Source organism: Erigeron canadensis, chromosome 8 (assembly GCF_010389155.1).
Source record: "Erigeron canadensis isolate Cc75 chromosome 8, C_canadensis_v1, whole genome shotgun sequence".
NCBI lineage: Eukaryota > Viridiplantae > Streptophyta > Magnoliopsida > Asterales > Asteraceae > Erigeron > Erigeron canadensis.
Genome location: NC_057768.1, coordinates 36,196,645 through 36,211,550, shown reverse-complemented (window position 1 = coordinate 36,211,550; position 14,906 = coordinate 36,196,645). Strand labels below are relative to the sequence as shown.

Sequence of the window (14,906 nt, the reverse complement as noted above, 5' to 3'; positions counted from 1 at the left end):
TCACAAGTGTCGGGGTATGCCAACGCTTTTGGGGGGCTATGTCTACAAAAAGCAAACGAATGTGGCCTCAAAAGTGTCAACCTGACTTATCTCATCTTGATTACATAGATTTCAATAGGTCATATCCATGTTTGATCGACTAGAATAGGAACACGATATATGTGATGCATCATAATTTCTTATATATTGGTATAAATCATAACTAAAAACAAAATTCATAACATTCGGTTAGAACATACACCTAAAGGTAATGGTGAATGGCGATGGTTTGGGTTATAACATATTATACATTTTGTTTTTCATTTATTAAATACCAAAAATAACTGACAAGAGTTATTTTTCATTTGTCTTTTTAAAGGGTTTGTTTTTTAAAACAGTTACGTATGTATCTATTTGTCCCGTACAGGTTGTTAAACTTTTGTATTCTCTATTAGATTATTGAAAGTTGTCAAATTGCTTCATCTTGGTTATTTATTTTTTCAAATCTTGTTGATCATGATGACATGGCTATCATTCCAGGTGACATGAACTTGTTTAATTACGATAGCATTACTTATGTGATTACTTAAAAAAGTGATGATCCGTACACCACGGTGTTTTAGTTGTATAAATCAAACATTCTTTAAGGTATTGTACAGTATAATGATTTGATGCATGTTTGGTGATGTATGACTTAAAAAAATGGTATGCGTATTATCACCTATACTTAAAGACCACATGAACATTGTCACCTCAATTAAATGAGTCCATATTAGCTTTAATGATAATCACGTTATCATGACCAGCCAAATTTGAAAACTGATTGACCTAGTTAGGACACTTTGATAACTACAAACGATAAGGAAATAAAAAATACGATGACCTGAAAGAGGCAAACAGAATTATACGTAAAAGTTTAGACAGAAAAAATCTCTTTTTTAAAGCTTATCGATTTTAACTTTTGATTTAGCTATCATACTCTAAAGGCTCAAAATCTCAAATCAAATATACAAATAAATAGATCAATATAAATCAAACTAATAGCAACAATTTATTGCATGATATCAATCTTTTAACTCTCTTTCTTTTACACAACCATCACCCTTCCACAAAAGCCAGACGTTATTTCCCCATTGCTGTCAAAAAATTTTAGTTTATTTTAATATATGAAAATTGGTTTAGCTTACATATATAAAAGACTTATAAAACTATTCAAATTTATTCATTGTCACCATGATGTTAAAAAAGGTAGATACATTCTTATACAAAGTTCAGGGTATATATAAATCTTTTCTTCTCAACTATTAAATGAGAAAAAACCAAATGTATATCCTATTTGTCAAATTTTATATCAAGGTGACAGGGTTCAATCGAAATTCTTGTATATAAGTAGTTTTGCCTTTCTTTTTATTCTTCTTCTTCTTTTTTTTTTTTTTTTTTCATCAATGATGTGCGTGGTATTCATATTTAATTAGTCATTCAACCATGCTAAGCGTCAACTCTTGGTCTTTTTGTCTATGTGTGTATGTCTATTAGGATGTGGCTAAGTTGCCATGAACCATGCTAAGAGTGGGTCCAAGCTAATAGACAATAAAACGTTTGGAAGAGTGTAAAGGGTGAATGATGATGTGGGGGTGTGGTGTGTATTTTTCCTTTAAATATGATTGGCATTTGCTTGCCGGTTAAACATTCCATTTCATAAAGATAAAAGGAAGATAAAAAGAGTAAGAATCCTAACCTACACACTATCATTCACAACCAACACCATCGTTGGTTTTACTTTCTTGAATAGAATAATGATGTTTAACATCTATGAATTTTCACACACGTCAAAGACATAGTGTTGAAATTTGGATGAAATTAGATTTATAAATCATAAAACCTCAACAAAACCATATAAGGGTGACTCTATGAATTGAAGGCTCAAAATTAAATATTATCAAATTACAAAACATTTAGATGTGGTTTACCTTTTTTTTTTTCCACTCACTTTGTCCACTTTTAGTCGATCATATTTTTCTGATGAAATTCACGTTATGCGTAAAAAAGTCATGTAGTTATGTAGTTATGTACACCTCCAAACACCCCATGGGTCTGCCTCTAAATTCAATTATAATGCATCACATAGTGGTTCATTATATTTGAGTTTGTAAAGTGGATTACTAATGTAAAATTAAAGAAAAAGATTGGTACAGAGAACATGTTCTTATGAAAAATTATGTACTTATGTACATATTTCACTACTGTTAGATCTTGATTCTTTTAAACCTAGGTTGTTAAAAATGTGTCGTTGAGCTTGTGTATGAGACATGCATAATCACGATAGAAATTAGAAACATCTTAATTGATGTTCGCTTTTACATATTCAACTACACTATGATCTTGTTTTATTAAAGTATAAATATATGCACATAAAAGCACCAAAAAGAGAATAACGGTATTTATGTGATTTGAAAAAGGGTAATGATCAATCCACCTAAGTTATTATCCTATAAATCCTCCTAATTAATAGGATTGTGACATGTGAAAAATCAGGGGATGAGATTATGAAAGAAAATTAGTGGATTACATGTGTTAACAAATGAATATATTAAGAGGATTTTAAAAGTATTGGTTATAAGGATTTATCATTATATTTAAAAAAGGAAAATATACAAGTAAAACAATGTGGTATCTCACATTTTGTTTGCTAACTTTTTGCTTTATTATTGCCTTGATGATTACCATTTTGCACCAAATTATGGTTATGAGAGATAAAGTTTCACGAGCCTTTAAACAGTAAACATATGTATAACAGCTTCTCTATTGAGTGCAAAATAAGTATGGGAGCCAAAGAGCAGGAATGATGTCATTGTCACGTGTCATCACGTGATTTGCTTAATTTGAAGCCAAGCAACCGCCCGCCGTCCATCATCATCTTACTGCTGGAAGAGCTCTCCTCGCTCATGTTTCTCATGTGATCCACACAGCTCACAATTTACCTATTTAAGAAAATAAAAATTAATCAAACGAATATTAACTTATGAGAAATGATAAATGTACCACATAAATTGATGGATTTACCATAATGTATAAGCTTTACTGCATACTGTACAAATATGTGATTCACAGTTATGGTAGATTCATTAATTGGTGTGATACAAATATCAGCTCCCATTAACTTATTATAGATCAATTATTATATTTGTTCAGGTGTCAAACATCAACATATGTTTTTCATGTTTTTATCTAATTACATTTATGTTATCAAGACATAATTTTGTGATAGTTAAATAATGTGTTAGTTATTCATCATATGAAATTAAACTTCTTCCGGCCCATTTTAAACATACAAGTTAAGTAAACTATCATTTTATTTTAAGTTTTGATCGTAAATAATTTTGTTTGTATTATGCAACACTTAATGTAAGTTATATCAAAGAAAAATACCTATAAAATCTAATTCATCCATATGCTTTATATCAAGTGTTACGTAGTATAAACAAAAATATGTACGAGCAAAACTGAAAGAAAAAAACTTAAAAAATCAAACTACAACATTTGAAATGAGACGATTGAAATAACTTATTAGTCGATGGATTATCGATAGATAATAATATAACCACTATAGTAGAGTTGTAATAGGTGCATTTAATTGTGGTATTTTTCAACTTAATTTACTTAATTAGTGAATGTTTTAATATTTATCTTTAATTACTTTTAACATACAACATTTCTTCAAGGAATCTGAATATATCACAGTGTTATAAAGTAAAGTATACAGTAATATTTATTCAAAAAAAGTTATTAAAGTTACTATACCCATTAGTTACAAAACGCACCCTTTTAAATATTCTATAGTTAAATTTAACATTTTACAAATTTTATATTGAAAAACATATTACTACACACATGGCTTGCTTGTTTTAGTTGTGTATATATATCACACACTCCTTCATTTCTTTATATATCAACAAATGGAGTGGAAAAGAGGTCCGGTGATCGGCCAAGGCTCCACCGCCACCGTCCACCTCGCCACCACCTCCACCGGAGACCAATTCGCCGTCAAGTCAAGCACCCTTTCCACCTCTGTTTTCTTACAAAAAGAACAACAATTTCTTTCACAATTAAACTCACCTCATGTAATTTCATACAAGGGTTTTGCCATCCATCACGAGAACAACAAAGCCATTTACAATTTATTCATGGAGTACGCTCCCGGCGGCACAATCTCCGAAATGATCAAGAAAAGCAGAGGATTTTTAAAAGAATCGAAAATTCGATATTATACGAAGCAAATTCTTATGGGGTTGGATCATATGCACTTGAATAATATAGTACATTGTGATATAAAGTGTGAAAACATTTTGGTTTGTGAAAATGGTGTGAAAATTGGCGATTTGGGCTGTTCAAAATGGGCTGAAAACAGGGGAAGTAGTAGTTACTCTGTTTTTTCCGGTACACCGGTTTTTATGGCGCCGGAAGTTGCTAGAGGTGAAGTTCAAGGGTTTGAAGCTGATGTATGGGCTGTTGGGTGTGTTGTGATTGAAATGGCAACTGGGTTTAACCCGTGGCCCGAAATGAATGACCCGGTTTCAGGTTTGTATAAAATTGGGTTTTCCGGTGAGATACCGGAGTTTCCTCAAGGGTTGTCACCGGAAGGTCAAGATTTTTTGAAAAAATGTTTGAAAGTAGATGCAAAAGAAAGATGGACTGTAAAGGAGCTTCTCAGACACCCTTTTGTTTGTAATTTAAACCCGGTTTTTGAAACGAAAAATTCACCAACTAGTATTCTTGATCAAGATTTTTGGCATTGTTTAGAGATACCGGAGATATCACCGGAGTCAACTCAAGTTGTCGAATTTTCAGGTGAGTCTCCGGTGGAAAGGATGAGGCAATTGATTGATAATGCAACTTCTTCATGCTTACCCAATTGGAAAGATGAAAAAGATTGGATCATAGTTAGAAGCAATGATATTGAAGAAAGTTCAAAGATTTCCCAGTCGGGTTATAATAACGAGTCACCTAGTACCGAGTCAACTCGTATCGAGTCGTGTTCGTATTCAAAGATTCATGAAATGAGTGTTTTAATGTTGGAAAATGATGATGTTATAGGTGCTAATGAAAGTGTGACAAATGGGTTTGTATCAAGGCATTTTGATTTTGTGAAAATATCAGATGATACTTATTTGCTCTTGGGTTTAAATTTGTTAATCTTTGATATTTTTATTAAATGTAACGTAGTGTTTCTGAATATACATACTTTTATCATCATATTGATAGTTTATATTTCATAATGTGATGTTTTTTCTTTTCCATATGCAAATGGAAATATATTTTTTGTTGTAAGTCATAAAATCTGATGGGTAATATCATACAAATACAACAATGGCCTATAGCACGCCAAGAGAAAATGAATTTGGTGCGTTTATGGCTTGGGCCTTGGGGGTATTAAACAATCGTTGACTTCTACTTTTAACAATATACATACATGTCCATATCTATATTAGTATTAGACTATTTAAAAATTCATATGTTAGAAAGTCAATTTGTTACTCTTCAACCGCTAGGGCTGTAAACGGTTCGGTTAACTAGAAATTTCGAACCGTTTTTCGGGTTTCGGTTCGGTTTGGTTAGTTAGAATTTTTGAACCGTTAAGTTCGGTTACCCGAAAATCGGTTACCCAAAAAAGTCGGTTAATTTCGGTTTTATTTTCGGTTAACCATTTATTAAAGTTACGCTAATATAAAGTTTAAGTTTTAATTACAATAGTCAATTTACATTGCATTAATTAATTTTTTTATATATATAATAGTTATTTAACTACATTAATATTTTGTTTTATAAATAAATATACATTTTATCTAATTGTGAATTACTTTTTTCTAATGTTTTATTTATACAACGCAAGTTTCTATCTAAGAGTATCATAATTTACTACTTAAAATGTCATTTATATGATATTACTAATGTTTTTGATAAATATCTTAAACAAAGTTAACAACTTTTCTTAAAAAGAGTATATATATAAGAAAATTACTTATAATATTCAAAATTAATTATAGATTGTGAAATAAAGTTAGTAAAATTGTTAATATCTTAGACAACAAATACAAAAATTTAGCTAAAGAGATATGTAAATGATGTATTTATGGAATACATATATGTGTAAACATACATATATATGATTATATGTAGGTATATATCAAAATTCGGTTCGATTCGGTTAACCGCGGGTAATGAATATTGAAAACCGTAACCGAACCGTTACACTTCGGTTTTTTCGGGTTTCGATTTTTTCCGGTTTCGGATCACGCGGTTCGGACCGGTTTTTCGGTTTTCCGGTTCATTTCTTACACCCCTATCAACCGCTAAATAGCAAAGGTGTAGTATAAATATTTGGCAAATTGAAAAATTTTGGCTAGTTTTTTAGCCAATAACAATCCATCACATGTTAAGCAAAAAACTTAACAAAAAGTGTGGAAAGGGAGCCAATTTAAAGGGTGTAGTACCAATTTTTATAGATGGAGCTGATGAGAGTTTCAGTAAAAAAAATAACAAATATGCAACGCTCACTCCAATATGCTAAAGTGAGTCAATGGAAGGAGCCGATGCTACATTACATTGTTCCAAATATTAATTTAAAGGAAATGATTAATCCTCCTGAACCATTAGCCTAAAAATCCTCTTAATTTATTGGATAGTGTTATGTGGAAATTCAAAGGAGAGATTAAGAGAGAAATTAAGTGGAATACAGAGGATCTTTAGGATAAACATTTAGAGGATCAATCATTTTCTTTTTAATAATTGATTCATGAGTAGTTTTATTGAATATGTAGATTGTATCTTTATGGCCTTTTAAGTTTTAACATCTTATTGTTTCTTTATTCACACTTGAGTAACAATAATCTAGCATTGATACAATGTCATCTGTTATGGTCTAATATGTCATTTATAGCATTGGTTGTTTGTCAACTAACATGTCGTCTAACTTTGTCCGATAAAACCTTATTTGTTCGATGGGATGCCTTCAAGTATCTCACATTGATTCATATTAACTCATAAAACTTTTTTTTTTGTTTTTATAATTTGACAAATAAACCAAAGTCAAGTAAAATTGGGAAGGCAAAATTTTAGTATTAAGTGACGTGATATTGGAATCATTAGGTATCACTATCAGATCATGATTCTAATGCTTTATAGAATAATGACCAACTATATGTTCTATATTCAATCGACATCTCAAGCAAAACTTTGTAGTTTAGAATCATTTAGAACTTCAAATTTCGTGATTAAGATGTTTAACTCTGAAGTTTTTGTCCTTAAGCCAAAAGTTATGTTATGGTGAGTAGTTAGTTTTTATGGGTCCACTGTGTCCACTTTTCTATTTCATATATGTTCAAGGGATTGCCGACTAGTATAATTTTCTCTGGTTTTATGAAATATATATACACGCCTTTCGAGAAAGAAAATGGGGTATGGTGAATATGTAGTATGTATTGAAAATTGTTGGTTGCAAATGGGGCTGTTGGGGACAAAATGGGGTTCCAATTCGAGCACCTTCCATGCTACCCATGCTTTGTTATAATATTGTTTTGTAGAGGTCAACTTTCTTTACTAAAATAAATTGATTTTATTTGCTTTTGTTGTATGACATTCCAATGACCTCAACCTATATACTATGAAGTCTGGTTGGCTTGTAATTATCTTTTTCATACAACAAGAAGTCTTGGTTTTGATTTTGTTTGGTGTGATTGATTCGTATTTAGAAGTAGTTTTTTGAAGTGTAGGATGTTATCAAGGTTGAAATTTTTATAAAATATAGAATGTTGCGTCCAATTTATATATCTACATATTTTTACCTCATTTGAATGTTATAGATATGTACTCAACAAATATATGCTATACAACTATACAAAATTCCATAAATCATTACAAAACCATAAAATGAGCAAAAACTATAAGGGCGCGTTTGGTTCACGTAATGTTTTTAGAAGGAATGAAATCTGTTGAAGTAATTGGAATCTGATGGAATGAAATTTAACGGAATGTTTTTTTATTTTTTTAAGATTTAAGTGAGAGACGGAATGAGATTCCTTCCCCCATCCCCATAGAATGGAGATTCCGTCAAATGAAGGAATATTGACATTTCAACGGAATGATATTCCTTCATCATTGAGCAACCAAACACACTAGGGAATAAAATTAAATTCCAATTCCATCAAATTCCATCAGAATCTGCGAACCAAACGCGACCTAAGTTTTGACATGACCTCATCTTAAAATTCACAACCAATGCTTACTGTCAATTACCAAAACCTGGATTTATATTTTATACTACCAAAAATTTTAAACACACCTTTAAAAAACGACCATCTAATTTCTAATTAAACAATCCATACAACAGTGTTAAAACATAAAGGAAACCTTGCCAAATTGTTTCATACTTCTTCGTTTTTAATAGAGAACCTTACTGGGCTTCCATTTGTAAAAAATGTTTAGCCCAAATATAATTACCCACCAAAATCCGGTCCGATAAAACCCTAGACAGTCTTAAAACCCGGTTCACTACAACCTTTTCGGCCCAACTAATTCAAAAACCGCCGCCACTACTTTAAGCTGACAGAAGCAGCTCAGCAACGGCGATAACGGCGTTTGTTCGGACACTATGGATTCATCGACGCTGAGTTCCTCACAGTTCACCGCACTTTCCGGCCAGCTAACTTCCCGGCGGCCGCAACTGAAGCCACTCCGCCACACCGTCAATTTCAATTCCCCGGCAACTAAATTATCATTCCGCACATCCGCTAATAGCAGCGATGATAACTGTTCGCTCCAAACCTTAATTCTGATTTATCACTATATATAGATATATATAATAAATAAAATAATATATATTTGATATTGATATGAAGTTTTTTAATTTTTTTTTTGTTTTATATGAATGAATGAATGAATATGTAGCTGTGACACTACTTGATTATGGAGCTGGAAATGTTCAGAGTATTAGAAATGCAATTCGTTATTTAGGCCTCGATATCAAAGACGTAAGTTTTTTGGGGTTTTCGAGTAAAATGTATCAAACTTTACATGAAATGATATTATTTGTTCCCTAATTTATAGCTTGTTATTGTATGTTTCGAAATTTCAATGCATTGCCAAAACATGCTTCATTCGGACACCGGTTTACAAGTCATAAGAGGTTAGATACATTAAATGGCGAAAGTCAAAAGTTGAAACACACAATAGGAAGTCTTAAAGTAGGATATATATGATAGTGTTTAGCGTAAAGTTGGATATAAATATAGAACGCCCAATATTTCCGAAGTTGTTCATGCCCCTTATCAAGAAGAAATGCAATATTCAATATAATGGAACTTGATGAATATTTAGTTATAAATCTAAAATGTGGGTAATCACAATTACGGTTGTCCAACATAAATGATGGAGAAGCAAGACCATTGTAGTATGTTATTCTATAGTATATATAACAAAGTTAGAATAGATTATGAACTGGAAACTCATATGGGGAAATTTAGTTCAATTTCGTATTATATTTGTAGTCTGTAAGATGTGTTCAATTGGTAATAGCGGTCATACTTTTCCAGGTTCAAACACCAGAGGACATTTTAAATGCAAAGAGACTTATTTTTCCAGGGGTTGGTGCATTTGCTGCAATGATGGATGTGTTAAACCAGAACGGGTAATTTCTATATTTAGTACACTGTAATCGTCTTTATTTAGGCTTCCTATACGTGAATTCAGTGTATAATTAATGTCTAAGTAATATTCCTCTCTATACTGATACTGTAGTTGTATAAGCTCATGCCATCTCATTATATTAGATCTATTTTATGCCCTTAATGTTGCGTAAGTAGCAGCTTTGTGTTCCAAATAATATGAATCGGGTTTGTCATGTTTTCATTTTGATTGTATTAGGATGGCAGAAGCAATTCGTACTTACGTTGAGAATGATCGCCCCTTTTTAGGAATTTGTCTTGGTCTGCAGCTACTTTTTGAGTCAAGCACGGAAAATGGGCACGGTGAGTATTCAATGTCTTAGTTAATTTGCTTTTATGAGGTTATATATGTAACTTATTCCTATTATCTCTGTAGTTGACATTTTTCTTTCTTGATTTGAATAGTTTCTTTTGCAGCATAGAAAGTGATAAGTGTAAATAAAACATGGTATTGATCACATGTTGTACATATCACTAACATGATGCGTCATTTTGTACATTTAGCATGATGCGCCCTTTTGTATCATAAGAAGTTATGAAAAAAAATAAAAAATAAAAGGCAGTCATGAGTTATGGTTATTAATCAATGATCACAAATTTTCTATCTTTGTATATCTGTCTGGCAAAACTGAAAACCAGGAGAACGAGGATTATTATAATGATTTTTTTGCATGGGCTTTCATGCTCATGTTTGCGATAATGTTATATTAAAGATAAGAATAAGAATATCATCATGATCATTTCTATTGGTTTTTAACAGAATTGATTAATTGTTGTCTCAGTGAGTGGTCTTGGTCTGATTCCTGGGGTGGTTGGACGCTTTGATTCTTCCGACGGTTGTAGGGTGCCTCATATTGGCTGGAATGCTTTGCAGATTGAAAAGGATTCTGTTATATTAGATGACGTTGCAAATCGCCATGTATACTTCGTTCATTCTTACCGTGCTGTTCCGGTATGTTTGCCTGTTCCACCCATCCTCTAAATTTGCTTTTTTCACTATCAATTTTTTAAGTTGCTGAGTTTCATATGTAGTCAGAAGAAAATAAAGAATGGGTTTCATCAATATGCAACTATGGGGTTGACTTTATATCATCCATTAGAAGGGGAAATGTACATGCTGTTCAATTTCACCCAGAGAAAAGTGGAGGTTAGATTTGTGTTTATTGATTCACTTGTTTGTTAATATAATTCGTTCACAACTTCTCATTTAATCATCCTACCCAAAACTTATGATAAACGGTTGATCTTTAGTTTTTTTATTTTTTCATTCTTTGGGAAAGTGATACCTTTTATGACACTTGTACGTAACCTCTATGTAAATGTTCAGATGTTGGTCTGTCAATATTGCGGAATTTTTTGTTACCAAGCTCTTCCATGACTAAGGTAGTCTTTAAGCTTTTGAATTTCAAATTTGATATCTTTCATCCTTCTATTAACGATCTAACACCGTAATGTGAAGACAGAAGCCATTTGAAGGGAAGGCAAAAAAGCTTGCAAAGAGGGTGAGTTGTAGTGTTTTCTAGGGAGCAAACAATATGAATACGGTGCATAGTTAACTGGTTGGGAGTATTGCATTGTAGGTAATTGCTTGTCTTGATGTGAGAACAAATGATAGTGGTGATCTTGTGGTGACCAAAGGAGATCAGTATGATGTTAGAGAGCAGACAAAAGAGAATGAGGTATTCTGAATATTATTAAAACATATACTTTTTTTTGCTGTGTGGTTTTTATCTTTCGGATAGACTTTTTGCCGAGTAAATGCAATCAATAGTTATTATCGTTTATAGGTGAGAAACCTTGGCAAGCCAGTTGAACTTGCTGGACAGTATTACACGGATGGCGCTGATGAGGTACTGCTCTTCACTTGAATATTAGATTTGATTATATGTGGGTTTTAACACACCTCATTTCATTTCAGGTTAGCTTCTTGAATATTACCGGATTTCGTGATTTCCCTCTGGGTGATCTGCCAATGTTGCAGGTATGTTCTGCTGTACCTATATTAATGTTCGCATGTGTTGTGGATAATTTAGCCTTGGTACCTGATAATATATCTTCAAGGAGGGAAGCTATCTGGTGGAGCAGGTTGGGCAACGAGTCAAAAGGAATAGTTCATTTTTTGGCTGGATCGGTTGAGTCGTCACACCATCAATATGTGTTAACTTATACTTATTTTATAAGTAATGTGTTAGTTATGTTAAGAAAAAGAATGCTGTTACAGTCTTATCTTAGATCATTGATAAAAATGATTTAGGATGTATATGGATTAAAAACCGAGTCTGATGGTCTTTCAACCTATCTGACTAGTTTTGCGAATTGAGATGTCATAAAACACTACCCAGGCTGAGTGGCTGACCTATACGGCTATACGTATGTAATGGGTGGAGATGACCAAATGACCAATTATATTCATCTATTTGTTCTAATATTTTGGTGGTTTCACTGGTTTGTTTGGTAGATTTTGAAGAAAACATCAGAGAATGTTTTTGTACCACTAACGGTTGGTGGTGGTATCCGAGATTTCACTGACGGAAATGGCAGGTACTTGCTACTATATATATAGCTGAACCATTATTTTGTCAGATGTGGTAATATATTGATAATATGATGAACTTATTTTAACAAACAAATGTATCTGGATAGGTACTACTCTAGTTTGGAAGTAGCTTCAGAATATTTTAGGTCTGGTGCAGATAAGATTTCTATCGGAAGTGATGCTGTTTATGCTGCAGAAGAGTATATAAAGACAGGAGTAGGAAACTAATTACTTATCTAGAGACTTCTATACTTACTTTGTTTATCTGATATTTCTTTGCGTCGTCTTTTGCAGGTAAAAACTGGGAAGAGCAGCTTAGAGCAAATATCTAGAGTCTATGGGAATCAGGTGCTCGTTTCCCCCGCTTTTTAATTTTCTATTTATCTATAAATGTAATGCTTACTTTCTGTTTTCTTTAGATTGTGTAGCCACAAGCTTCAGAAATATCCTATTACTTTTGCATGCACATATGTTCTGATTTACTATCGATTTTTCAGGCGGTGGTTGTAAGCATCGATCCTCGTAGACAATATCTGACAAGTCCGTTTGAGGTTGGATTCAAGTCTGTTGAAGTAAGCAACTTGGGTAAGTAAATGTATTTTGCTTTTCATGCTCTTAATATTATGTGCCGATATTTTCCTGGTGTATAGTGAAGTTATGTGAATCTTGTTAACTTAGTAGTTTTTTTATTGTCAGGACCCAATGGTGAAGAGTATGCCTGGTATCAATGCACTGTAAGTTCTTTTCATTCTTATTGGATATTCACTTATATGACATCCGAGAAATACATATATTTATATTGTATTTGGCAACTTAAATAGGTGAATGGTGGACGAGAGGGTCGTCCAATTGGAGCTTACGAGCTTGCCAAAGCTGTTGAAGAGTTGGGAGCTGGAGAAATATTGCTAAATTGTATCGATTGTGATGGTATATGTTATATTTTGGGGTCTTGCTAAAGAAAGGACTCGGAATTTTTTTTTTTTTTGCTGGAACAGAATGAGTAACTATTGTTATGGTTGGTTCTTCAGGTCAAGGGAAGGGATTTGATATAGATCTAATAAAGCTTATTTCTGATGCTGTCAGTATTCCTGTAATTGCGAGTAGTGGGGCAGGAACTGTTGAACACTTCTCTGAAGTTTTCAAACAGACAAATGCTTCTGCAGCTCTTGCTGCTGGCATTTTTCACAGAAAAGAGGTACCGCACCTATAGCAATCATCTTAGCAAAATTGGCAGGTTCAAGAATGGGTTAATAGGCGTTTGGTTGGGTGTGCTCGGCAAGTTTGCCATTGTTAATTTTTTTGATTTTTTTTCCGTGCATTAACTTCTACTACCGTTTCTTTATCAAAACAAAAAAACTATTCTATAAAATGATACCGGAGTTCGTAAGCATCTATAAATACCCTTTATGTGTTATTCACTTATTTGATCCATATTTTTGCACTAAACCGTTTTACGTATTAGCTAGTTCTTTGTATCCTGCACATATGACCCACATGCAATGCGTGTGCTTGTTCGAGAAGAAAGTTATATCAAGGCAGCAAGCTACATTGGCTGTTGAGTTAAATTATATTTTATACAACATTACAACTCAAAAACTTGTTTGTCCAATAGGTACCCATTCAGTCAGTAAAAGAGCATCTGTTGAAGGAAGGTATAGAAGTCAGGATGTAGCCTCCAATCTATCAATAAGATAAGATGATATCATGATTGTAATCCTGTATCAGAAGTATTCGAGTTTGTTTTTGCTTCTCTTCTGTTGTAGAACCGAAACTGCAATTTGTATCGAGTTTTTGGGCAACCTTTTTTTAAGAAGAAAGTTGGTGTTGATACTGAGGGCGCGTTTGGTTCACAAAATGTTTTTGGAATGAATGGAATCTTTCGAAGAAATTGGAATCTAAAGCAATATAATTTGATGGAATGTTTTTGATTTTTTGAGAATTCAAGTGACGGAAGGAATTTCATTCCTTCCTCCATATCCAAGGAATGGAGATTCCATCAAATGATGGAATGTTTATATGTCAAACGCACTAAGGAATGAAATGTTTACATTCCTACGGAATGAGATTCCGTAGTTCTTTGAACAACCAAATGCACTAAGGAATGAAATTCAATTCCAATTCCATCAGATTCCATCAAATTCTGTTAAACAAACGTGACCTGAATGTAATTTTGTCAGATAGAAGTGATATATGTCAAACCTAATTTATATGCCCAAAAATCAACCTTGAACCTCATGAATTTGACATGTGGATGTTACTAAGTTTATTTCCTAATTTCAGATTATTTCACATGTCTATCATAATATGATTAGGGTTATTAGGCATATGATTTAGGTAGATATATTATCCATTTGGAATACTTTAAATGAGACCCGTTAATACCCAACTTGCTACCAACACCATGCCATTGACAGCAGAACTAGTGGTACATAGCTCATAAGGCTTCTTGCTAGCTACGCTTTACTTTAAAGGTATGTGTTGCTACCTTTGTAAAGCGGTAACTTAAACTATGCTTCGACAAATGCATCAGGTTTATTTGTCTCAATCTATCAACATACGAATATAACACAAACAATATATTCCATGAAAATAAAGGATTCGAGGTGTAATCGTGCTTTGGTACTAGAAATTAGAATGCAGCTTTTTTTTCATCTATAAAAAAGTCAGACATG

General features: G+C 32.7%; 2 protein-coding genes across 3 annotated transcripts; both read left to right on the top strand.

The window, feature by feature from the left end:
- The first annotated feature begins 3,909 nt into the window (after positions 1–3,909).
- LOC122610731 (mitogen-activated protein kinase kinase kinase 18-like) lies at positions 3,910–5,255 on the top strand. Its single transcript, XM_043783695.1, has one exon. It carries the CDS (start codon positions 3,936–3,938, stop codon positions 5,253–5,255), a length of 1,320 nt encoding a protein of 439 aa, XP_043639630.1. The 5' UTR covers positions 3,910–3,935.
- Positions 5,256–8,564: 3,309 nt separating this feature from the next.
- On the top strand, positions 8,565–14,068 carry LOC122611066 (imidazole glycerol phosphate synthase hisHF, chloroplastic). Of its 2 annotated transcripts, XM_043784022.1 has the most exons (19): positions 8,565–8,786; positions 8,923–9,005; positions 9,567–9,661; positions 9,898–10,001; positions 10,481–10,650; positions 10,731–10,845; positions 11,026–11,081; positions 11,162–11,200; positions 11,279–11,377; positions 11,486–11,548; positions 11,617–11,679; positions 12,157–12,239; positions 12,342–12,450; positions 12,529–12,582; positions 12,732–12,819; positions 12,931–12,968; positions 13,056–13,161; positions 13,263–13,429; positions 13,847–14,068. In XM_043784022.1, exons 1-19 carry the CDS (start codon positions 8,627–8,629, stop codon positions 13,904–13,906), a joined length of 1,752 nt encoding a protein of 583 aa, XP_043639957.1. In that variant the 5' UTR covers positions 8,565–8,626; the 3' UTR covers positions 13,907–14,068. The 2 variants fall into 2 exon arrangements, with proteins under 2 accessions (XP_043639957.1, XP_043639958.1); XM_043784023.1 differs by lacking the exons at positions 8,565–8,786; positions 8,923–9,005 and adding an exon at positions 9,108–9,160.
- The last annotated feature ends 838 nt before the right edge of the window (positions 14,069–14,906 follow it).

Excerpts from the sequence above, each read along its gene's own strand:
- LOC122610731 (XM_043783695.1), top strand. The coding sequence starts at position 3,936 with ATGGAGTGGAAAAGAGGTCCGGTGATCGGCCAAGGCTCCACCGCCACC.
- LOC122611066 (XM_043784022.1), top strand. The coding sequence starts at position 8,627 with ATGGATTCATCGACGCTGAGTTCCTCACAGTTCACCGCACTTTCCGGC. Across the intron at positions 10,002-10,480 it reads AAGCACGGAAAATGGGCACG|TGAGTGGTCTTGGTCTGATT; the intron begins GTGAGTATTCAA and ends TTGTTGTCTCAG. Across the intron at positions 12,583-12,731 it reads CTAGAGTCTATGGGAATCAG|GCGGTGGTTGTAAGCATCGA; the intron begins GTGCTCGTTTCC and ends TCGATTTTTCAG.